Source organism: Talpa occidentalis, unplaced genomic scaffold (assembly GCF_014898055.3).
Source record: "Talpa occidentalis isolate TD23 unplaced genomic scaffold, MPIMG_talOcc4v2.1 talOcc4.4, whole genome shotgun sequence".
NCBI classification, from domain to species: Eukaryota; Metazoa; Chordata; class Mammalia; order Eulipotyphla; family Talpidae; genus Talpa; species Talpa occidentalis.
The window spans coordinates 119675681-119701978 of NW_023604295.1; the positions used below are offsets into that span (position 1 = coordinate 119675681).

Below are 26298 nucleotides of genomic sequence, written 5' to 3' on the forward strand. Positions count from 1 at the left end.
AGTAGATACCATATATGCATGTTTTTATCTGTATATGTTTTCAAATCTTTATATTTCTCTTTTCAGATTCTTCCAGCTCTTTGTGTTTTAATTCATCACACAGATGTAAATGTGAGTAAATGTTACTGGTACATCATTTATTTTTATATATGTGTGTATGTCTGGGGCTGTACCTGTGACATAGGGGAAGAAAAATGTTAAACTGAACTTCATGTTACTTTAACAAACTTATCCTTTTTAAGAGCTGTAATATATTGTTTGATATTTTTATATTTTCTGTTTTACCTGTATCACAAAATATCAAATCAGTGAAGAAATGAAGCCTGTTATTTTGGCCTGGAATAATGTACATGCATAATGTGCATGCATATACATAAGTGTTGTAAAAACTCAACATTAGCAGTTTTTCAAGTTGCCTCTTAGTGATCTTTCTCACTAAGATTATGTATTAGAAGCTCATTTGACAAATGGGCCAAAGAGAGCATAGATACCTAGTGGTGGTATTGTTTTTTGAAAGTTAAAAAGAGAAATATTTGTTGCTTTATGGGTTTGTATTAGTTTATATATATTAAACTGTGAACATCAGTTGCTCTTGAATTACATTTTCATTTCTCTGTCATTTTTATGATGATTTTGGTAGTACTTCACTTAGTATAAAGATAACTCCTAATTATCCAAATGGTGAGAAATAAAAGCAGTGCAGACTAGATTTTCAGCGTAATAAATACATCTTGCTCATTCTGCTATCACAGATGGCAAAGGAAAAAGCAACTCCAGAAGTATCACGGAGGTGGAAAACTGCTGTTTCTAAAAGCCATACTGACCTCTCCACTGTGTTAGAAAAGCTAGGACTATAATAGGTAAAGGAAATCACGTGAATAAAATGCATAGTAACAGTCAAGAATTCGTGTGGGTGCTTAAAAACAGTTTGGTGTGATAACCAGTGTTTGATAAACTGTTTCATTCCTATATAGTTTCAAGGGCAATGCCTTTTTGCCAGGATCTCTCTAAAGCAAATAGAACAAATTAAAGTTAGGATTTTGTTATATCAAGCAGTGACATGATGTACACAATTCATTAGGTGAACATATTTGCTCTAAAGATACATTTTTAAGCTCCAGATTATCTAGGATTAAAAAAAATCATGTAAGCAGTTTTTGGTTTGGGCTCCTTACAACCAAACTTTTTGATCTAATTATAAAAACTATAAAAAAAAATTTCAAATTATAAAAAAAATTTCCAAGAAATACTAATCTGAAAGTTTACACCTGTAGGAACACCAGATACCGGTTGATCTTATTCAAGGATATGATACTCTTCATTTCATGTATTCATCCCAGTCCTGTTAAGATTGACTCCACTTTTCTTTCTTTTGAATTTCTCAAACCAGTTTGCATTTGTTCTTTTTTAGTAGCATGTTTACTAAGTAATGTTTTATACTGAAGACAAAATCTCCTTAGGTTAACACTTAGCAAGTTCTTAAGTCAGACCATCAAAAATAAATTAAAAATAAAACTGTTTCCACACACCATTAGTAAACCAGTGAAACAACACTTTGGTTATAATTAGTAAATGTATGGAATATAAAATTTGTCTGGTATATACAAGTATATATAAGCGCTAGTCAGACTTTAAATTATGAATTTGATGTGATTGTTGATGACACATGTAGTATTGGACCTTTTTAAAAGTGAATCTGGGTTTTACATAAAGCCATGCCCACGTATTTTGCCTATGTCCACAAATTTGACATATGCTGGTACTCCAGAAAAGTTACATTTGTAAGTTGAAATTTAATTGTTTTCTTTCATTTGATGTGTTTTTACATTAAAAATACTCACCAGGCAGTCTTAAATTTCTGAAAGAAACAATGAATGTTCTGTTTTCTCCCTTTAGAAACTTCTTAGGTATTTTAAAGACAGCAATAGTTTAGACTTTTTAAAGTTTCAAACTTCTCTGGCTTATATTTTACCAAAGTTCATATTCTAGAAAAATCCTGGAAGTAAAACTCCAGACATAATTACTGTTCCTTTGTCTTACCAATAATTGTTATTTATGCAGTAACTTAACAGTTGTTTGTCATATTTCCATTTGGCTATATCTTCTAGTTAGGAGTTAATATACAAAAAAAGATCAAACACAATGACCGGCTATGTTTAAAAATAGTCATTTGAAACAGATTATTTTTTGGTATAAATTAATTACAAAGGTCTCTTTTTCTCTCTTTTTGGCAAATTGTTTAGGCAACTAGTGTGAAGTATGTATTTTTTATCTCACTAGAACATGTTTTCTGATTCTAGATCTCAGGGGTTTGACATATGGTTGCTTTTTAAGTCTTGATCTGTAGCTGTGGGAGAGTGCCAATATTTGCAAAGTTGCCTCCAGTTTTATAAGGCAAAGCAAACTGGTTGGGAAAGATGGAACAGTTATAATCCTACCAATGGACTATTGGCTTTAGACATACCTACATGGAACAGATGATATTAGGAAACAATTCAAATATATCCATTTAGCCCAGGTGTTTTGAGCCAACTGTGTATGTTGGATACATACAGCCTTTCCACCTATTATATGTACATTTACCACAATGTCCTTGAACCTATTACTCTTCAGTCTGAGCACATGAGAAAGAGAATTTCTGTTTCTCCTATTTCATGTATTACGTAGTATATTTGTACCTTAGTTAATTAAGATGGACTACTAATCTTATGATTGGGGTCATAATTAACCTAACTATCCTAAAAGATGTATCTAAAAGATGCATGTACTTGATACAGACATTGACAGATGATGGTTTTTAGTAGTGAAGTTCAGTAGTGAAGTTCAAAATTCCAGTGCATTGAAGTGAGAGAAGAAAAGAAGAAAGAAGGTAGAGTAATCATAGGTTAGTCCATATGGTGAAGAATTAATTAAAATGAGAAAATATTAAAAGACTATTTGAATTTTTATTTTATTCACTAGATATTGGTAGACACAGTCTGGGCCCTCTCTTACCTTACTGATGCTGGCAATGAACAGATACAGATGGTAATAGACTCTGGAATAGTCCCTCATTTGGTTCCTCTGCTCAGCCACCAGGAAGTTAAAGTTCAGGTGAGTTTGTTGTTGATAAAAACCTAAGTTTTTTTACCACTAATTATTTTAAGCATGACACTTGAAAATGCGCAACTCAATACCCTTAGTTTAAGGGTATTTTTACCCAATAACCCTAACAGTATGTCTGTGATGAAAAGAATGGCGTGTCATAGCGTCATTCTAAATGTGGAGAAAATGAGGTAAGATTACTACAGTTAAGCAAGAACTACCTTCACTTCCCCAGAAACCAGGTCAGCTCCTTGTAAACTATTTCTAAAATAGACCAGAGCAATTCATACAGCAACTTAATGGCATCTGAAGTAAGTATTGATGCTTATGCTTTTCCTATTTTGCTTGTTTTTCTTCTTCCATTCTTTAATTCCTCCCACCCCACCCCTCAGCTGTTTGTTTTTACTCTTCTCCACTGCACCTGGCAAGTTTAGGTAATGCTTAGCTTCACTAGCATTAGGAACACAAGGCTTTTTTTTTTTTTTTTTAAATGAAATACATAGCTTAGGGGCTTCCTAATTGTTTCTTTTTCAATTATTTAAAATCTTTTGTAAATTCTTTTCTTATTTTAAATTCTTCCACATAAATATTTTCCCCAAAGAATATGCATCTCTAGAACCAAAAAGAGAAGGTGAGATATTTACACAGATACAGGTTGTAACTGTCATACTATGGTGATAAAGGGAAATGGAGCAAGCTCTTCCTACCCTTCTGAAGTAAATAATATGCTTTAATCTTAAAATAATTTAGTCTTATAAAATACAACAATAGCATAATAGCAACTGTTAATGTAATTATTTTTCAACCCTGAATGGACTTCAGAATCCACTGTGGTGGATAAGGAGAAAACAGTTTTTTAATTTCCTTTGCTCAGCCATTAGAAAGTCTGTTTCAGTAAATCTGGGATATTTTCTAGGAACCTGGGCTTTAAAAAGCTCTTCAGGTGATACCTATGTACAGTCTGAATGGAAACAGTTGGCTTAAAATTTTAACCACTTTGAGGAAAGAGTGAACACTAGCTAAATTCAGAAAGAAGTGATTAATAAAATAGCTGTCAAGGGTATGTGTGTCTAATTTAAAATATTCTTACTAGATATTTATCATTGTTTCATTTCTTAAATGTGGGGCTTATGGGGGTCTCCCTGGAGGCTCAAGGGGTTAAGATGCAGCACTATGAAGCTGTCCGCAGCCACTGTAGCACAAGTTCAATCCCCGGCCAGGGAAGTGACCCACATGGCACAGCAGACCTCTCCTGTCTCACCTGCTGCTCCTCTCAGCAGTGTATTTCAGTCTGTCTGCCTGTTCTGATTCCCACTCTGTCTGGTGAATCCTCTCACCTACCGCATCTCTGGCCTCCACCCCAGCTCTTGTATGCATACGTAAATAAATCTTTTTTTTTTAAAAAGTGGTGCTTATGTCTTATAGGTTTTTTGTTTCTTTGTTTTCAGAATGCATCTTCAGTTTTAATATTGGACTTCACTGAGTCCAATATTAGACTTTTATTTCTTTAGCCAGTTCTAAAGGAAAGTTAATTTTCTGTATTTCTTCCAATAACTCATATTTTTAAAAATCTTTTTCAACTTTCACACCATAATTTGGCCATATAGGTTCCCCCTAAACCCACTTACGCCCCACAAATTATTTGACACAAATCTCGGATACCATATAATTTCATCCAGTTTGCATCTCTAAACAATAAAGACTTTTTTTTAACATAACCATAATACCATTAGAATACTTAAAAAAAATTAATGGTTAAAGACCAGTTAATATCCCAATTTTACTGATAGCTTTATATTTTCTTCACAGTTTGACTAAATCAGTACTTAAACAAGGTGGACACATTGTATTTGGTAGCTATGTCTTTAGGTTTCTGTTATTCTACAACTTCTTTTTCCCTTTAAATTTATTTGTTAAAGGAGTTAGGTCACTACAGAAACATTTTTGAAAGAAATTAAGACCTCCCCTGTGGCGCAGTGGTGGAGCGCTAGGTTGCGAAGCTTCCCGCAGCCTCTGCAGCACCTGTTTGATCCCCGGCCACCGGGTGAGGGTCCTACATGGCGCACAGACTTCTCCTGCTGCCCGCTGCTACCCTCAGCAGTGTACTTCGTCAGTCTGGCTGCTCTGCTCTCCGCTCTGACTATGTGAATTCTCTCACCCTCCTGCACTTCTGACTGTACCCAGTGCTTGTGTAAATAAATAAATCTTTTTTTTTAAAGAAAAAAAAAGGAAATTAAGACCTAAATAAATGGAAAGACACTCTGCCGGTCAGGAGAGAGTATTTGCAAATCATGTATCCAAAAAAGGGGTTCCTATCCAAAATACACAAATAACTCTTAAAAATTCAACAATAAAAAGATAACTAATTCAAAATATAGGAATACTCAAGTACAGTTATTCAGAGGAAACAAACACACAAAATGGTGAACTTAATTAAGGTATTAAGGAAATGCTATTCAAACGGCAATTGAAATACCACTTACCACCCACCAGAATGACATAATCAAAAAGTCAGTAATAACAAGTGTTGACAAGAATGTAGAGAAATAATTTTCATACACTTTTGGTGGGCATATAAAATGGTGTCATCTCCTTAAAAAGCTTGACAGTGCCTCAAAACGTTATACATAGAATGATCATGTGACCCAGCAATTCCACTCCAAAGTATGTACCCAATAGAACTGAAAATAAATTCACACACAGATTTGTACACAGATGTCCATGGCAATAACATTTATAATAGCTGAGAAGTGAAAACAGTCGAAATAATCTCTCAGCTAATGAATGGTTGGATAAAATGTGGTATATCTGTATAGTAGAATGTTATTTCGCCACGAAAAGGAATGAAATGTTAATTCCAGGTGCAACATGGTTGGACCTTGAAATCATTATGTTGAGTGAAAGAAGCCAGACACAAAAGCCATCTACTGTTTGATCCAATTATATGAAACCAATTATATGAAATGTGCAGAGTAGGAAAATAGAGATGAGCATAGTGTTTGCCAGGGGCCTGGGAGTTAGGATTATGCAAAGGGGTGCAGATAATTCTTTTTTGGGTTCATGAAAATGTTCTTCAATTATATGTTAGTAATATAATTATATGCTAGTGATATGATTCGTACCCTTTGAAAGGGTGAATTTTATGGTAAGTAAATTATCTCTAAAAAATTTTAGAGGTGTGAACCTGACCCTAAAATATATATAGTGCTATAAACCAATGTTACCTTAATAATCATAATTTAAAAACAAACAAACAAAAATCCTGAGTGGTTCAGTAAAAGGAAAAACTCACCAAGAGTTATTTTTTAACTTGGTGGTGAAATATGTTAAATAGGCTTCTGATTTTCTTCCTAAAGACATTTTTTTCCTTAAATTAATGAAACGCTAAATCTAAAATTTAAAGTACTGTCTTTTCCACTAACTGTTAATGTAAAATTAACCTTTTTCACTTGGGTATCTTCAGTAATATAAGGCTCCCTCTGAACTGAGGTTGTATTGTCCTTTCACTCCTTTGTCCTTAAATCAGTATCTGACACATCTTGCTCAAAGGATAGGTTGGCATGAATGAGTGAACCTTATAACTCCTTAACACACCTTTGTGGTAATAAGGAATATTTCACATAGAACAACATCTCATTAAATTTTTTTTGTTGCAGACTGCGGCACTTCGAGCTGTGGGCAACATTGTTACTGGAACTGATGAGCAAACACAAGTAGTTTTGAATTGTGATGCTCTTTCACACTTCCCAGCACTTCTGACACATCCCAAAGAGAAAATTAATAAAGTAAGTATTTTAAAATACTGTTTAATAACTAGCATATGAAAATATGCTATTTAAATTTATCAGCAGTTTTTTAATTTGTAAAATTTAGGGACTCAGAAGTGTCTGTGAATGATTATTAATATAAACTCTCATTTAGATATCAAGAAAAAGTGAAATATTCTATAACATGAACTGGTGAATATTTTCCATATATAAAACAAGCCAGCTGTATGAAATGTGAATTTGGCTCTCTTGGAAATGATGAAATAGAGATAATTGGGTGCTGAATGTTGTATGATTGGAAATTTTTAATATGTAAGTTAAGTTTAATATTTTAAAGGGTGTGTGTGTGTGTGCGCTTGTGTGTGTGCATGTTCGTGAAGGCTATGGAAAGGGGGCACTGACTGGTGATGCTGATATTGGAGTGCATCTGAGGCTGTTGTAGAAACACATAAGTTGTCAATACAACATTGCCGATGATTATACCTTAAGAACAGCTCACCTAAGTAGCCTAGCACCCTAAAATCTCTAACAGGTTCATAATAAATGGTCCTGTGATCTGATCCAAAAGAGCCTATTACACACTAACTAGTATTAGTTGTTAGTGGAGTATAACTTTTTTTACCAGTTTTTTAGTAGAGGAAATGTTCTCCTTTAGTAAATTGGTACATGTAATAAATTTCTTAGTTTGATAAGTCATAATAATATCTACTTAGAATGGTAGGTATTTCATCTTGCTTCATATAAACTGTGTTTTATTTTCTACAAAACTTGTAAAACACCTGGGACTACCTTTGTCTTGGTAGAAGTAGTGTGGTTGTGGTGTAAAGGGGTAGCATGAAAAGATCGTTAAAGTAGACCAATAAAGGAATCAAATAACTGGTTTCACTTTAGCTCTTGAGAGAAAGGATGCAGTGAATGACAAGTACAAATAAGCGAACTACATGCAACCCAGTATTTCATGTTTCATGACTCCATTGTCATGGATAATTAAGATTGATCTACTTTGGCTAGGACTCTTGATGAGAAAAGAGAGTAAAGCACTATTTTGTGAGGGAGGTGCTAAATATCACTTACAATAGTTTTAGGATTTGTATTTCAGTTCATTGATCCCTTATTTGTTCAGCCAAGCTTCTTTGGAGCTTATGTTTGAGAAAACTGCTTTCCACAATTCTTTGGAAGGGTTATTAGTTCATTATGATTTGGATTAGGGCCAAAGAAAATGTGGAAAGGGAATGAAGGAGTTAAGAGTTCTAAAGCTTTTATTTTGGAGCTCATTCCACAATAAAGCCATTTGGATATTGTAGTAAATGTGTGTTCTTAGTTCAGATGCAGATTTTATTTTTAAAAATGAGAAATGTTGAAGAGACTTTGTTCTACAGGAAGCAGTGTGGTTCCTCTCCAACATCACAGCAGGAAATCAGCAGCAGGTTCAGGCAGTAATTGACGCCAATCTTGTACCAATGATAATACACCTTTTGGATAAGGTAAGATGATTATCTTGTGTATCTCTAAGTAAGAGGAAGGGGATTTAAACGCAACAGATGATGTGAATATATATTTTTCTGTTTGTTTAGGTAGGGCTTATAAAGAAACATGAATACTATAATAAAGTATGGTTAATATTAAATCTTCTCAGTAGATTTTATATGTAAGTAGCATTTCATTTTGCAAACCACTGACCCTTCTGTGTCACTCTTTTTCCAAAATTACTATTATCATGGGATTTATTAAAAATTAATATTAATACTACTAATTCAAAATGCTATATATTGTACTATACACTTCACATATGTTACCTCATTTACTACTCTAATTTTTATGAGATTAAGAATTCTTCCCATGTGGCAGATGAAGAAACTAAGGTATTGGCAAGTTGCCCAACACCAAACAGCAAGTTTTATGTATTCTATCTGATTGAAAGCTGTGTCAACTCTAATGCTGTGTCAAACATTACACTAATGTTTGAGGAAAAGATAATTTAAAATGTCACAATCCAACGTAAGGTATTTCTGAACATGGATTTGTAATTAAAGAGAAGCTATTGTGTCTTTTCCTCCATGTTTCCTATAAACTAATAGATCCGCTTTTTAGGCAAGAATACTTAAGGCACTGCTGTACTTGCTAATCATGCACAATAGGAGACACTGTCACTACATCTAGTAATACTAAGATTGATGAATGAACCTATTCCAACTGAATAGGCAGTGTCCATCAGTCTTTCACCTAATGGTTTTTAGGCAGTCATTGATTCATGGCTTAGATCCCTCATATTTCTAGGAACTGCAAAATGGCAACTTTCTGATTTTGTGTTTCATTCTTAATGTATTACTCTTGATTCTTCTAATAAAGAGTTTTTTCTTGGCTATTGGTTTACTGTGAAATATATTTCCTAGAGAAAAGGCAAGATAAAGTCTTGATTTTTATTTTTAAAATAAAATGGTTCCCTAGCAACCTCAAAAGGAGACCAAGGGCAGTTTTTATTGTCATAGGAAAATTACAGATTTTTATTTATATTTTATAAATTTTAGTTCTTTATGGTGGTTAATTCTTTCTGACTCACATTGTCACTTACTAGTGGGAACTACTTAAAGTTGGTGTCTAATCTTTTTTACATCACTGTAGTTAACTTTGAGCGCTTCCTACCTTTTGGATATTACATGAGTCCCTGGCTTTCCTTGAATTTTCTGACCTAGAGCTGGAATTACTTTTTCCTCAGGGAACCCTGCCTCCTTTTTTGTAGTGGGTGTTCTTTAAGTCATGGTTCAGGTTTTAAAGATGATCATTGCTATAAGGCCATCTTTGTTTCCAGGCCTGAATGAACAAAATAGGTGAGAATGTATTTTATTTTAGAAAGTAAAAAATATATTGTAATCTCATGAATGTGAGCATTCCTAAGAAACATCAAAAAGGAAGCTATCAGGGCCTCCCCGGTGGTGCAGCGGTTGAGCGCTGGGTTGCGAAACTGCCCGCAGCCTCTGCAGCACCGGTTCGATCCCCGGCTGCTCCCCGGCCACCAGAGGAGGGTCCCGCATGGCATGGAGACCTCTCCTGCCGCCCGCTGCTCCCCTCAGCAGTGTACTTCAGTCCTTCTGCCTGCTCTGCTCCCCGCTCTGGCTCTGGTGAATTCTCTCACCCTCCCGTGCTTCTGACTATATACCCAGTGCTTGTATAAGTAAATAAATAAATAAATAAATCTTTAAAAAAAAAAAAGGAAGCTCTCAGTCATTACTGGGTATTTAGGATAACTGTTTTTATTGTGTCTTTGATATTTTCATCCTTTTTTCTCTTGTGCTAAAAATGTTTAAACATGGACTAAATTATGTGCTTTATGTGTTGAGATATTATAATTTAAAATTATCAAAATAATAAGACCACATTGCCACTCACTTTTTAATTTGGGGGAGTTACTTTAGTTTTTTATTTTAATTCTGGTTTAGGTTATATAAAACATTTATATGGTTTCCAAGTGAAAAATACATACATTGTTTTCAAGCTAAATACACCAAGTCTACTTCCATTTTCATCCATTCCTCCCTATTCTCTCTCTTCCTTTATGGGAAGCTATCATTTTATTAGTTTTGGGTTTATACTTTCATTGCTTCTTCTTTAAATATAAGCAACTGCCTATTTTCACTCATTTTTACACAGAGGGTGGCCTGCTATATATTCTTGCACTGCCTTTTAAAAAGTTTTATATATTTCTTTTTTCATGGAGATCACTCCCATATAATAACACTATGTAAAAAGCATCCTTATTCCTTTCGTTTATCCTTTTGTAGCGTCACAGTACTCCACTATATGGATGTACTGTAATATAGTCAATTAATTTGTTATTTTGTGATCTTAAGATGTTTCTAGTATTTTACTTAAAAGACTATGGATGTTTTCCATGCCTTTATCAGATTACATTTATGATTACTAGCTCTAATAATAGTCATATGTGTAAATTTTTACTATCTAATGCTCACCCCCTCTATAAGAATTGTGCCATTTTGCCTTCTTATCAGCTTCACCATCAAATATTTGTATTTTATCTGATAAATAACAACAGCTATCCTGTTGCACTTTGAATTTTTATTCCTCTTATTTTGTTGTTGTTTTTTTTCCTTAATACATCATAGGCATTCGTCCAAGTTGATTTGCCATCTTAATATTTAACAGTTGCTTATTTATTTTTAGATTAACTGTATTACATCATTTATTCCCCTGTTGAGAATCTTGGTTGCTTTTACTTTTTGATTGTTAAGTACTGCTGTGAGTTGAGAAATTATGCAGAAAGATACATAATATTACTTTATTTTCTTGGTAAATTTTCAAAGGTGAGATTACTAAATGATAAGGCTTTTTATCAGTTGTATTTGAAAGGCAGTGTGTAAGAATGATATCTTTATAACAGTCTCACTGATGGTGAACATTATCATCTTTTAAACTTTGCTGTGTGTTTAAGGGATACTTTATTTTAACTTCACATATGTAAAAATTATGTATGTATGTAGAAGAGCTAGAAGGTAGCCTGGGAAAATAAGAGTTGAAAATTTTCAAAATATTTTTCCAGTTTAAACTTGATTGCAATTTTTGACTTTGCTCTACTTTCACAGGGGGATTTTGGCACTCAGAAAGAAGCTGCTTGGGCCATAAGTAACTTAACAATTAGTGGAAGGAAAGATCAAGTAAGTTTAGCTCTTACTTATTTCTGAAAACTGGTAAAATAAGTTGGATTTATATTTCAGTAAATCATCATTTAAAGTAATAGCAGGCGGGTGTCCCTAGTGGCGCAGGGGCTAAAGACACTACTGTGAAGCTCTCGCCAGCCACTGCAGCACGAGTTCGATTCCCCTGCCAGCCAGGGATCAACTCTCATGGTGTGGCAAACCTTTCCTGCCTCTCCGCTGCTCCCCTCAGCAGTGTATTTCAGTAGATCTGCCTGTTCCCCATTCTGTCTCTGGTGAGTCCTCTCACACCACTGGCCTGTACCCCAGTTCTTATATGCATCAATAAATAAATCTTCAAAAAATAAAATAATAGCAAAAGAGGTGTTTTGTGACTTAACTACAGAAAAAGAAAGCAAACAAACGATAAGAACAAAAATTTACCAGCTGCAAACCAAACAAGGAACTTAACTCAACCAGAAGGGTTGAGACGGGGAACCGAAGTGAAAAATTTGATGTGTCCAGGGTATAAAATTCAAAGTGACTCTCACTCTCAAAGTTATATGGGTGACATAGCTTAACATTGTACCAACTACAAAAAGAAAGTAAGTTTTAAGATTCCCAGATATGTTTCACAGATAGGTGGAAAGGGTAAATTTGGAGCTGATAAACTACTAATTGTCACAAATAAACTAGGGTTTGGTGTGAGCTAAGGAATACAGTTAAATATGGGTACAGAGCAGAATATAAAAATAATGCATGGAAATAGCAGCCTAACTAACAAAATATATAAATGATTGAAAAATACTTTGAAAATATACTGGAACAAATAGAATAGTGAATTGACAAGTTGGCAGGTATTATATAAAAGTACAAAATGTTTACGGCAAAGAGCCATTGGATGCCCTCACATTGAGTAATTATAGTTTAAAAAAATATATGCAGACTCTTCACTGATTTCATAATTTCTTAATCTTAACGGAAAAAAAAAATTATTACAGTATTGTTTAACTTTGTATAATAGATGATTTCTATGCTTGTGTGTAGTCCCCGTAAGTCTCCCACCACTTCACCCATGAACCATCACCACAGTCCCTTGGTGTGGTTTTTGACCCATCTACCTGCTGTCTGCCTCAGATCTATAGTTTTCCTGCAAGTTTTGTATCTCTTTTTTTTTTTAACCCTTTGTTCAGATTCCCTGTATTCCTCCTATAAGTGAGAACATCCACTCTTTTCCTTTTACCTTCTGATTTATTTCACTGAATTCCATCCATCTGCAAATGGCATGAGTTTATCTTTTTTCAATTGCTGAATAGTATTTTATTATATATATGTACCACATCATCTTGATTCAGTTATCTGCTTTTGGGCATTTAGGTTGTTCCCGTATCTTAGTGCTTAGTTCCCACATCTTAAGTAGTGCTGCAATAAACATAGGCATGCAAGTTTCCTTTTGAATTAATGTTTTGTATCCTTTGGGTAGATTCCTAGGAGTGGAGTCTCTGGGTCATGTGGTAGCTGCAGTTTTAGTAATTTGAGGAACCCCACACAGCTTGCCATGGTGGTGGGACAAGTTTGCATTCCCATCAGCAAAGTAAGAGGGTTCCCTTTTTGGAGGAAAGATCTTTGAAGAAACTACTCCTTTTGGCAAAGAATATTTTATATAAAGTTGAGTAATTCATTTCATTTTTTCCCCCCAAGTTCTAAAAAAAGTATACTTACTACATTAAAAAGAACAGGTTAAACCTTAATTTTTTTTTTTTTTAATAAAGATTTATTTTTTTTTTTTTGGGCCTCCCCTGGTGGCGCAGTGGTTGAGCGCTGGGCTGCGAAGCTGCCCACAGCCTCTGCTGCACCGGTTCGATCCCCGGCCACCAGCTAGGGTCCATATGGCACGCAGACCTCTCCTGTTGCGCCCGCTGCTCCCCTCAGCAGTGTATTTCGTCATTCTGCCTGTTCTGTTCCCTGCTCTGGCTCTGGTGAATCCTCTCACCCTCCCACGCTTCTGACTGTACCCAGTGCTTATATAAATAAATAAATCTTTTTTTAAAAAAGATTTATTTATCCATACAAGAACTGGGGTGGAGGCCAGAGGTGCAAGGGTGAAATGATTCACCAGAGATAGAGTGGGGAGCAGAACAGGTAGATCTACTGAAACACACTACTGAGGGAACCAGAGGGTGAGACAGGAGAGGTCTGCTGTATCATGTGGGTCTGCTCCCTGGTCTGGGATTGAACTCATGCCGAAATGGCTGGTGATAGCTTGATAGCGCTAAGACTTGAACCCCTGTGCCACCAAGGAGGCCCTAAACTAATACAGTCTTAACTTTAAACATGTGAGAGATAAAATCATATTTTCATACTTAGAATTTCAAAATCATAATTTTCTCAGTGAGAGAAATATAGTACATAAATAAAGTTCACTAATGTTTATTTTATCATCATGCTTTTATTCTTCAGGTGGCTTACCTAATCCAACAAAATGTTATCCCACCTTTTTGCAATTTGCTGACAGTAAAAGATGCACAAGTTGTGCAGGTAGTACTTGATGGACTAAGTAATATATTAAAAATGGCTGAAGACGAGGCAGAAACCATAGCCAATCTTATAGAAGAACGTGGAGGTAAGTTTATTGTAAACTGTTATTCCAAATTTTAATGTTCTTTTGGTAACTATTTTTATTTTCTGACTAATATAGCACTTCTGTATTTTTCTGTCTTAGATAATCAAGTAACAGAATAAAGTAAATTCTATGTTCTATATGTACAGTCCTGCTCAGCTACTTGCATATTCTTAGGTAACTGACTTGCTGCCATATATTGAACAGGCACTGTGCTAAGGTACTGGAAAGACAGTGGTAAACACCACACAGTCCTTGCTCTCAAGGCATGTAGTCTAGTCATGGAGATAAATATGAACTGATTTAATGTGCTAATTACCCTAATAGAAATGTACAACAAAATGAAATACCTAATCCATCCTGGAAGAAGCAGGAAGTGACACCTGAGCTGGATTTTGAGAGATGAATAAGGATTAATAAAGTAAAAAGGGATGAAAGGTGTTCCAGGCAGAGATAACACCATGAGCAAAGTCTGAGGTGAGAAATAGCATTCAGCAAATTATAAGTAGTTCAGTGTTGCTGAATCTCAAAGTATGGGGTAGAAACTGCCCATATGTGAGACTGGAGACATAGCCAATAAGCAGTCTTACAAACTTTTTGACATAGCAGATATTTATACTTTGGGGCAGTGGTTCCCAAATCTGGTTGAATACCAAAGCCCAGAGACACCTGGAGTGTCTCTACATCTTAGCTTTCAACTCAGAATTAACATGAAGCAGAACATGGAAGTCTCAAATTGGGGTATCAACCTGGATGAGCTTAACATTAAAAGTAAAGGTATTTCTGATAGAAATTAAGAATTAAATGAAAGGAGGGTTATAACTATAGGAATAGGGGAATCTACATTTGCAATATAGTGGAGGGTTCAGCAGCTTGAAAATTACTGAGAAATAGTATTTTTTAAAGTTACTTAAGTAACAATGAAAATAACGCATAACTACTAAGTTAGTAATAAGAAATGGGAAATAACGTTAGGGAACTAATTAATTAGGACATGAATACCAGAAAAACTAAAAACAGGCATAGTTAAAAATTTTTCACTATCTTTTTTCTTATGTAAACATTTTAATTATTAAAAATTACTTTTATATATTGAAGTTAAAATACAGATGTTGCATATTACCCACCTCAGTGAAGGTGAGGCTCCAGAATCTGTATTTTATAAGTTTCCCAATAGATTATGCTGTAGGGTATGATAAGCCATTGGAAGATTTTTGCCTAAGGATGGATGTGTTTTAATGGAATGTGGATATAAGTGGGACTAGATTGTGCAGACAGAAGACAGGAAATCAATTAGGAAAGTGTATAAAAGTCCAGCCATGGAAAATGAAGTCAGGGATTTTGATGAGATTCAAGAAATGGATGAACTTTGAGGTTCTGAGATTTGATTGTGGAGTTTTAAGGGAAAGGCTCTTCCTTACTCTGACATTTCAAGTTGAGTATCACCAAGTAGAATATAGTAGAATGCTCAGTTTGATGAGGGAAAGGCAATAACAAATTGCTTTAGACATTTTGAGTTTTAGGTGCCTGCGAAATGTCCTGGCAGAATTATTGTTCAGGCATTTATAAAACTATAGATTTGCAAATCCTCAGCCCTGTGTGTAGTAGCTAACTTTTTAAATGAAAAGACCCCAGAAGGAAGGCGTGTAGAGTAAGAAACAAGTCCCAAAACAACTTTCTCCACTTTAGGAATAGGTAAAGGAAAAACACTCTTGAATGGGAAATTTCACTGTACTTTAGAGATTTAAAATGAACTATTCCCATAAAACAAGACAAGACTCACTTTGTGTATCAACAAGTTCGTGTGTTCTTTTTTAGTGTTTCTACTTTCATAATTTCATTAATGTTCACAGGGTAAATTGTGTTTATCCCCTGAAATTCTGTCGTTGATCTTGATCTTTTTCCATTCATATTAAATAATTCTTAATAATTAAGATTAATTCTTAATCTTAATTTTTTTTTAATGTATGCTCACTAGAAAATCTTTAGACACTGGAAATAGAAAAAAAAATCTTTCACTTTTAACAAACAAAAGCAATTTTACATGTTACTACTCCTTATAAACATTGGTTATATGGTATTCTACTTAATAGATAACCTCATTGCTTACCTAAAAAATTACATGCAATTAAATAGGTGGTTAACTTTTTGAAATACATCTTTGTGCATAAAATCTTTTTTTATAATGCACCTTTAGAATAGATTCTCAAAACTATAGATCTGCAATATAAAAATTGGGTTATGTGATACCAAGTTTATTGTAATTTTTTTGTCACTACTTCTAAATATTATCATTGTTTTGCTTCATAAAATTTCTTGCAGGACTGGAGAAAATTGAACAACTTCAAAATCATGAAAATGAAGACATCTACAAATTGGCCTATGAGATCATTGATCAGTTCTTCTCTTCAGATGATGTATTTAATAATTTTATAGTTTCCTTAGTTTTATGTGTAAACATAAAAGTCTGCATGAAATAATAGTAAGCTAGGAAGAACATCCGCGTATATGTTTTTTTTTTAAATAGAATTAAAATAGGTATATGACAATAATGTTACTGTTGCAGGAACAAAAATAATATTTTAGGTCCTGTAGGGCATTAAAAACTAGTAATTTCTTTATCTGTGATGATCAAAGAAAATCAGGATTTATTTTATTTATTTTTTTTTTACACTGACAAGTCAGGCTTTATTTTCACTTGCTATCTCTGTAGTTCTCATATTTTTATAATAGCCTAATATGTTTATAGACAAAGTAATCATACTTGTATATCCTTAGTAAGTCCCGTATGGCAGTAATTACTTAATCCATGATTGAATGTATTGTCACTGTTGTTTTTGATTGGTGACCAAAAGCAAACATGAAGATAGATAAAATAAAAACAAGTCATCAAGAAAGATAAATTAGGGCCTCCCCGGTGGCGCAGCGGTAGAGCGCTGGGTTGCGAAGCTGCCCGCGGCCTCTGCGGTGCCGGTTCAATCCCCGGCTGCTCCCCGGCCACCGGAGGAGGGTCCCACATGGCGCGCAGACCTCTCCTGCCGCCTGCTGCTCCCCTCAGCAGTGTACTTCGGTCCTTCTGCCTGCTCTGTCCCTCGCTCTGGCTCTGGTGAATTCTCTCACCCTCCCGCGCTTCTGACTGTACCCAGTGCATGTATAAACAAAAAACAAACAAGCAAACAAATAAATAAAGAAAAACATGCCTCTAAAAAAAAAAAAAAAAGAAAGATAAATTACTATATAATATATAGTACATAAAAGTATCTTCAGTTTGTCAATATGTGATGGTTGAAATTAAAGTACTAATTTACTCTTAGTATTGCCTCTTTGGAAAAGTAAATCTAAAATTCAAGTAATCATTCCTTAGAAAATTACAATGATTAGGTATAGTCACAAGTGGATTTCTTGAATGATTTTCTAAGCTTAAAAGAATAAGTCTTACCACCACAGACTTTTCAACACTATCAAAGAAGACTGGAATGTTATTAAACAGTTTTGTTAAGCAAGTATGTAATCTGACAAAGATAAAATTAGAAAATTATAGATGTTTTACTTACAGATGATCACACTAAAGTTCTATTTTGAATATAAATGCCAGTTTTAAATAAATCAAAAATAAAACCCAGAAAAAGCATACTCTTTCAAAGTTAGCTATAAGCACATGAGATTTTTGGGTATCCTAACTTGCATTAGGAGTATACACAGGACTTAGGATTTCTAATACCAGTACCTTAGCATGCAGCTCGGTTTTCACTATCTTAACATTGTGCTAATTATCATTCAGATGATGTGGTGTATTCCTCAGAATGACACTGTAGGTTTGTAATTTTGTGGTGTTTCCAAAAATACTTTTAAATATAAAGTGCATATAACATTTTATTTTATTATGTTGCTATTTTAAGCCCAAATGTGACTTCTAATTGTTATTTTAAAAAATAACCAAAGTTACATTTAGCCTGTAAAAGTGCTGGCAGAATTTTTTTAAATGACATAACTATATATATTTGCCAAGGTATAAGGCAAATTATAGTGAGTGTACTCTCAGTTTGAGATGTAGGACCATCTCCAGTTTGTTAGTTATGTTTGATTCTTTTAGAAAAGATCCATTTTGCATATTCTCTTAAGTTTTCTCCCATTCTGGTGACCCTTAAGAAAAAAGCCTTGCAGCTCCTTAAAGGGATAGTAAGATAATGTTGGTATTTGTCATCTGTCATTTGTCACATGCTTTTTTCAAGAAAAATGGGAATATTACTGTAGTGCTGTTTATGCACTTGAAAATTAATCATCGCTTTGTTTCTTTTTTCCCTTAGATTGATGAAGATCCTAGCCTTGTTCCAGAGGCAATACAAGGTGGAACATTTGGTTTCAATTCATCTGCCAATGTACCAACAGAAGGGTTCCAGTTTTAGAAAGATGTTGTGGAAGTTAGGTACAATGCAGCACTGAGATACATATATATATATACATATATATAAAAAGGTTTGATCCATCAAGCTTGGCTCATGGGATCTGCTGCTGCATTAAATCGGGAAAGAAAATGTGAAGATTTCATTTGGAATCCAGAAAATGCCCAAATGAGGTCAAGATGGCGAGTGGGTGCGAGTGAGAATGAGTGGCAATATGTAACGAAAACTTTACATGAATGCTTATTTAGGTTGTTCAAAGGAAAAAGGGCTACAGGTCACAGATCTTCAGTGCCTGAGAATGAACATTGACTTACTCTATACCAATTGAGGGGGAAATGCAGTACTGTCATCTTCAAGCCTTGTAAGCATAAAAGAGAATAGGATGCCCATATATAAGTCAAAGGAAAGTGAGCCCAGGCCTTGCTACGAAGCAGTGTGTGAATGGACGATGCTGAATGAATGTCTGGCTCAGTGATGGAGAGCCAGGTACATCTTCCAAATCTAGGGCTCTTCACCCATGAAGTAGACTCCTAGCCCTGGAGTGACTGTGTACGAGAGTGTGGTTGTGGTGCTGTATGTGAACGCATGCAAGCTTGATTTGCCTTCAGGGGGCTGATAACAAACTTAGTAAATCATCAAAATGAGATCATAAGTGTTAATGTACACTGGACATGAAAACAAAGACCGGTTTAGCAGCAGACATTGGTTTACTCTGCAGCCTGTGTTTTCTATTTCCCCTCTTCCCTTTTGCCACCCCTTTCCTTTTTTCTTTTCTTTTTTTTTTTTTTCTTTTTTCTTTTTTTAGTTTTTATTTAGCTAGTATGGCTTTTTAGTTGCTTCTCAAGTCAGAAAACTTTTCAGGAAGGTTTCCCTGTGCATTTGCACCAGATGAATGTTTGATGCTATGAAAAGCTTTCCATATCATCAAAACTAATTTGTGTAGATTTTTGCATGAAAAAAATCATAAATTTCCCTCAAAATAGACTGTGTTGCAGTAACACAAGTTGCCATAATAGTATAAAACAGTAAAATGTGCTTTAAAAAGCCATCCTTTTCATTTTCAGAGATAACATAAAGACCTTTGCATGAGGTAAATCTACAGCATAGTTCATTTTTAGATTTTGTTGAGTCCTGTAAAGAAGAAGAAGAAAAAAGTTTCAGTTGTGGTAGAATACCGTGCTGTGTTTAAATGTTACTTGTTTTCAAACTTTGTTTTCTATGAAAATGATATGGAAACTTCTAAAATGGAATTTGGTGCATATGTACTGCTGAATAAAGACCGATGAAGAGGTTTGAGTAGATGTACAAATCAAGTAATGGTTTGAACACCTTTAATAATATGCCTAATCTGTTCAATTGTTTTAGAATCTTTTTATCTTAGATGTAGGCAGCCATGAACAATCTATTTTGAGCCACTTTAGGGAGAAAACTTTGTATTTTTAAAACTTGCATAAAAGTTATGCAAGTGGTTTTTATAAATTGGAATAATACCTCAGTTTTGAGGTTATGCACACTAAATTAAATGTGACATAAATTAATTTGTACAAAAAAGAACTCTTTATAAGGTGGCTCATTGTAGGAAATCCTGTGCCTTCCCCTTTGAGCACAAGTGTTGCATGAACAACAGTTTGCTATAAGAAACATACCAGATTAGCCACCATTAGCATCTATATCTACTTTGTGTTTAAAAATCAACTGGTAATTCTGAAACACTGTAGAATGGATAAAAATTATTTTGTGATCATAACTCTTTGTTGAACTAGAGTATTTTTGCAGCATTCCTTGTCATCAGAAACATGGTTAAAGTTTAAAACTAGAAGCAGCAGAAAACTAGCTTGTAAAATTTATCCAAGTAGAGTGCAGGCTAGGCTGTCTTGGGGAAATAAACATTAAAACTTAAAGCAATGTTTTACATGGGATGTGTGTGTGTGCTGTGTGGATTTTTTACACTCATGTAAAAGAATATAACGCAGTGGCTTGTATTAGCTTGTCTTCAGCTTTTGACCTAAGAACCAACATAACAAGATACTTCTTCAGTTGTGTAATTTCAATATAGATGTATTAATATTCTAAGCCACTGGATTTATTCAGGTAACACCCTATCTATGCTGCTGTTTTCTCCCTGTCCAAACCAAGGTTTTGATCTTCCTCCAATTTTCCAGCAAAATGAACTGAGAAAGACAACTTGAGTTTAAACTAAGTATTACTATAACTTCAACATGGTTCCACGTGAAAGACTACATAGTTTTTACAGAAAACTTAATTGCCAGAAGGAACAAAACAGTACTTGTACAATTCATGTTTCTTAGTAAACCAAACTCTGGTTCAAAGCCAGTGAGCTTATGGTATATCAAATGATTTGATACTGTGGATCATATTAACATGAATGGTCTAGCTGATGGTCTGAATATTTTCTACCTATGGTCTCATAAAGGACAGTGATTTCCTAATAGAATCCTAGGAAGAACTTTTCAGCACACTTAACAATTCACCACCGTTAACTAATTTAAACAACTTAATTGAAGCTGTGTGAGTAGCCCTAGTCTTAAAATACCTTTAAAGACATTTGTTTCCTTCCTAATTTTCAAAGACTTAAGTCATTGTGAATCATGATGGAATTAATACTTCCCACATTTTACTGAACCAAACTCAGAGCATTCCTATAATTAGAACTATCAACTAATCATTTAAAATAATTTAGGCTGACCTCCATGAATATAATTAATAGATTTTTCATTTCTTTAAAGATATAATTCATTATAAAATCACTGAGTTTATTGTAAATTTATAGGACGTCCCTTCTTGATTCTGCTCTGCCTCATTTCCCTTAAGAAGAAAGTTTGACTTAGAGAAGTGATATATTTTCTGTTACTGTATAACATTACCACAAATTTATGATAACATTTGATTCATGTATCAGGAGTTCAGATTCAACTTCGCAAGATCCTGTCTAGCACCCTCAGGATTTCACAAAATCAGGATTTTCGGAGCCTCATCTGCAGTTTTGGGTCCTCTTAACATACTCAAATGACAGAATCCACTTCCTTGCAGCTGTACACTTCACGACTGATTGCTTCTTAAAGACCTGCAGGAAAATCCTGGAAGGCCCTAAACCTTTTAAAGGGCTCACCTAAGTCAGACCAACATAGGATAATCTCCTTTTTGATTATCTCAAAGCCAAACTGATCCATAATACTTCAAAAATCCCTCCTTTGCACTATACTGTATCCTAGTCATAGATGATATCCATCATATTCATAGATGCTATCTGCACTTGAGGGAAGGGGGTTATAAAGGGTATAAAATTGAGCAGGGAATTTTAGGAGCTGTCTTAAAGTTGAGTGCTATTTACCCTAGGGAGATATCAGTATTTACATCTGAGCAATTTGGAAGTGCTCCCCTAATAGTGCAAATTTATTGAATCAAGGTTACCTGTGAGAGACTAATGAAAGCTTTGGACCAAGTTCTCTCCAAGATATAGATTTTGGGGGGCGGGGGAAAGGGGCTTATAAGTGCATGAATCTCGGAATGCAAACAAGTCTGTCCTAACACTTTATGTGATAAGAGTTGCCAAAAGGTGATTTACTCAAGTTCAGGGCAGCTATGAGGTGCCAGATAAGCCCCAGGTTTCAGCCCCCATACCATTTGAAGCTGAACTTAAAATTTTAAAAATTCATTTATTTGAGCTAATGCAGAAAAATTAACACATTTTCCTACCCGTGTTTGCAAAAATGATTTAGAGAAGCTTGAGTTTTTATATTTCTGAGTACTAAATATTGTAGATACCAAGATGGTGAACAGGTCAATTTAGATGTGTCAAAAGCAGTTATCTACCAGTTAACTCCAGAGATTTAGTTGATTATCTCTAAATATGTTAAGTTAGGATCCATTGTTGACTGTTTTGGAGGACAGGATATTTGAGGATTTTTAAAATCTTTCTTATTTTTCTCGTGGCAAAATTCATTAAATGTCAGCCAATAATATAAGGGGGGTCTTTTCCCAGACATTTGTTCACCAATATTCCCAAACATTGTACTAGCAAATCCAGAACTAAAGATATTTTGAACATTTAAAGGAGAAAATAACTTTTTTTTAAAAAACAAAAAAGTATGCTACATGCTTTTTAGTAAGTATGATAATAAAAATTGTGCATAGATATCTTTAAAGTCAAGATGCACATTGTTGGTCTTGTAATACAAATTCCTAAATTAAAGGAACATGTAAAGCAATGATTTGTAAAGTTTTATTTTGGTGTGATCAGAAGCAACTGTGGACTGTCATGCTGCATATTAACTAGCACATCAACAGTTGACAGGGAGGTAGAGTAGCTATCTTTTCCTTAAGACAATCTAATAATACCATTATTGTTGAATGTTTCTTCTAAATTCAGGTGCTTTAGGTAACCAGTTTGAGTCGGGATATCCATGTCAAGCTGTGGCGTTTATAAACTTGATAGCTGCTACTTTATGTAGAAGAGCAACTGAGTATGAAGAAAAGTAAATCTTGCCCTACAGATTTTTATGATCTACCTCTTACCAAAAGACTGCGCAACTCTCTCATCTTTGCTTATATTTTTGCCCCAATTTCTGCCTTCACAAATTTTGTATCTTGCAGCTCTAAATTTGCTGCTTACTCCAGGTTCTTAGCTTTTCCAGACTCAGTTCTTCCAGTTTTATTGTTCACAAACTAATCTTTCCACTTTTCTTTTTCCCTTACTCTTCAAATATGACTCCTACCTTCCTTATCTTACCTCTGATTTGTATAACTGCTGAATTTCTTGTTACACTCTGCCCAAGAGTTCCTCATCTGTTTATACATTTATTTTGCAACAGCTGTATAAGAATATCTATTAATTCGCTAGATCCCTAAGCTTTTTATGTTTTTTTTCAGTCTTGTTACCTGCAATCTAGGTGTTTCATTCAGTGTCCTGCTTTGTGAACCGTCTTTACCCCATCCTTGTAACCTTTTTCCTCTGTAGGTATTTATGACTTTTCTGAATAGATTTTTCTTGAAAAAAAATTTTGGGGGCTTGTGTGGTTGAGAAGGAATCAACATAGCCTTACTCTGGCCTGCTGTATAACTACTCATGTTTTTTTAGGGTTGTCCACTGTTCAACTCATTAATGTAAAACTTACCTATTACTTATTTGAGTACCTTCTACCTCCAGCCATTTCCCTTTGCATCTGACAGTGTGCTCCCTCCATAAACAGTTGTATTTTGTCTCAGATCTAGTGGTTCCCAGTGCAGTCTTCAAGGTGCACCATTAATGCAACTGTGTAACTGGTACCAAGAAACTAGTTTTTTCCTTTTTTCCCTGTAGTTTAGGGTGGTGCCTAAAGAGTAACTTTGTTCCAACCTATCAACTAGTCTATCAGAGGTGCTAAAAGAGTACTGAGAAGTTTCTTTTTCCTATTTTCTCTGTCCTCATAGTTCTCATCTTGCATTTCTCCTACAAACAGTTAAGGAAAGATAGGGGAAGCAATTAGGAAGTGTCTTTTTTGCATCCTGGTTTTCTCATCTTCACTCTTTGTACCTTGACTCTCCCAGGTAGACAGATATATCCATTACTATTACCTTTGCTATTTCATTAACTCACATTTTGCAGTGTGTTTTACATGTAGTCATTTTCAGTCTGAGTGTCCAGTCATTGCTCTGTCACGTCTGCATTTCTCCATCTTTCTTTACACTAGATTGTAAGCTCCTTAAGGGCAAGGTCGTCGTGTAAGTGAAGCTGTGTAAACTCCGTGAAGGTGCCATAAGTTCTATGGGCACTCAATAAATATTTGTGATGAGAATGATGCAGTTTCTCCGATGAATTGATTGTAGTAACTTCTAAAAGTCTCCCTTTGCCTTGGGATTTTTAAATTTGCTGAAGTTTAGAATGCTTCATGTAAGAAGGAAATCTACTTTCCTTGCCAGGTGAATGTTCTGTTCTTCATTTCCTTTTCTTCACTTTTCATATTTTACCCAATGTCAGATCTGGATACCTGGCACACATAGGATTTTGAAATGGACCCTTAAGTGTTTTTAAAATACCAATTGTACATATTATGAAGACCCTAATACTTAATGCTGCTGATAACAATTTTTAAAATGTCATTTATTGAAATAACTGCATCATAATTGTAGGTGTTTTTACAAAGAGTACCCAAACCATAGACGTAGTTGGTATTTTAGCTGAGCAATCTATAGTATGAAATTTTTTTAAAAAGATTTATTTACAGAACCAAGAGCTGGGGTACAGGCCAGAGGTAAGGGGGGGGGTTTGAGAGGATTCACCAGAGACAGAGCAGGGAACAGAACAGGCAGATTGAAGTACACTGCTGAGGGGAGCAGCGGGTGAGTCAGGAGAGGTCTGCTGCGCCATGTGGGTTGCTGTCTGGCTGGCCAGGGATTGAACTCGTGCTGCAGAGGCTGCAGGTAGCATCACAGGCTGCGTCAACCCCTTGTGCCACCAAGGAGGCCAGTATGAAATTATTAAAATACATTTTTTGCTATTAGTAGAGTTAACTGATTTACATAATTTCATAAAGTCAAGCCTTCTCCCTGCATATTATGCAAATTTTTAGTTGCTAGAAAAATTAGGAGCAAGCACAACAACACTTTTTATATAGCCCCAATATAAACAGTTCCTCCATCACTATGGTGCTTACCGATTCTTTCGCTGTTGCAGATGCCTCAGGTGCAAATTTATACAGTGGCCCATTTGATAGATTATCTGGCTTCAAATTGTAATTCTGATATTCAACTCATGTGAGGTCCTGTAAAATTATTTTATCTCGATGCTGTTTCTTCATCTGAAAAAAAAAATGAAACCTACCTCAGTAATTTTATGATTTAAGTGAGTTAATTCATGCAAAGCACCTGTAATTATGGGTAAATAAGTACAACTAGGGGAAAGACTAATTTTTTGCTGCAAATAAAAGCAGAGGCTTTACTCAGTTTTACATTTAACAAATAGCTGAGAACCCACATTGGACTACAGGAGCTAGGGAGACAAAGTCGATTAAAATGTAACACTTGCTCTCAATTTAAGTTATTGGGAGAGAGACCATCATGAATGGATAAATGAAGTGGTCAGTATAGTGAAAGATAGTCAAGGATACCTTAGATAGACCCCAGTGTTTGGGAACTGCGTCAGACATTTGATGGATGCCACAAAAATATTAGCATTTACTATCTGCACTAAAGGGGGAATTAAGTGAATGGTGTGCAACAAAGAATGATAAAAGCAAATAATGGACATTTACATAAATAGGCAGTAATAAAACATTTCAAAAATAATGAACATACACATTCTGAAGTTAAAAAGAAGGAGAAGAGAAAGTACTAGACACAGGCCAGCACACAGGGAGAACACGTGAAAATGAGGCAGCGATTTGAGTGCTGTTTCTCCAGGCTGAGGTATGTCAAGAATTGCCCACAACCACCAGAAGCCAGGAGAGAGGCAGGAACAGATCCTCCCTCACAGCCTTAGTCTGCTCTCAGACATCTAGCCTCCAGAACTGCGAGATGATAAACTATTGTTTAAAGCATCACAGTGTATATTCCCCATACAATTGCACCCCCCCTTAATTTGACCCTGGTCCTTCATCTCCCCTCCCCTTGCCCCCACCCCCCCGCCCCGTAGTGTCTGTCTGGTTTATGGTTGCTTGTTGATTTTGATTTTAATGATGTAAAAATTATATAAAATAAAATATTAAAAAAGATAGTCATAAAGCATCACAGTGTAAATGCTTTGTTATAGCAGTCATAGCGAACACAAGCACTTAAAC

General features: G+C 35.0%; 1 protein-coding gene and 1 non-coding gene across 2 annotated transcripts in view; both read left to right on the plus strand.

Moving 5' to 3' along the window:
* KPNA4 (karyopherin subunit alpha 4) overlaps positions 1-20424 on the plus strand; it is a 54433-nt gene extending 34009 nt beyond the window's left edge. Inside the window, exons 10-17 of the mRNA XM_037526200.2 lie at positions 67-111; positions 2962-3093; positions 6741-6869; positions 8231-8335; positions 11450-11521; positions 13961-14123; positions 16443-16537; positions 18428-20424. Of these exons, the coding sequence (XP_037382097.1) occupies positions 67-111; positions 2962-3093; positions 6741-6869; positions 8231-8335; positions 11450-11521; positions 13961-14123; positions 16443-16537; positions 18428-18526 (840 nt within the window). The 3' untranslated portion in view covers positions 18527-20424. The remainder of the gene's footprint in view (positions 1-66; positions 112-2961; positions 3094-6740; positions 6870-8230; positions 8336-11449; positions 11522-13960; positions 14124-16442; positions 16538-18427) is intronic.
* LOC119258369 (small Cajal body-specific RNA 7) lies at positions 7102-7416 on the plus strand. Its single transcript, XR_005128232.1, has one exon. It is a non-coding gene; the product is annotated as a small Cajal body-specific RNA 7 (non-coding RNA).
* Positions 20425-26298: the final 5874 nt, after the last annotated feature.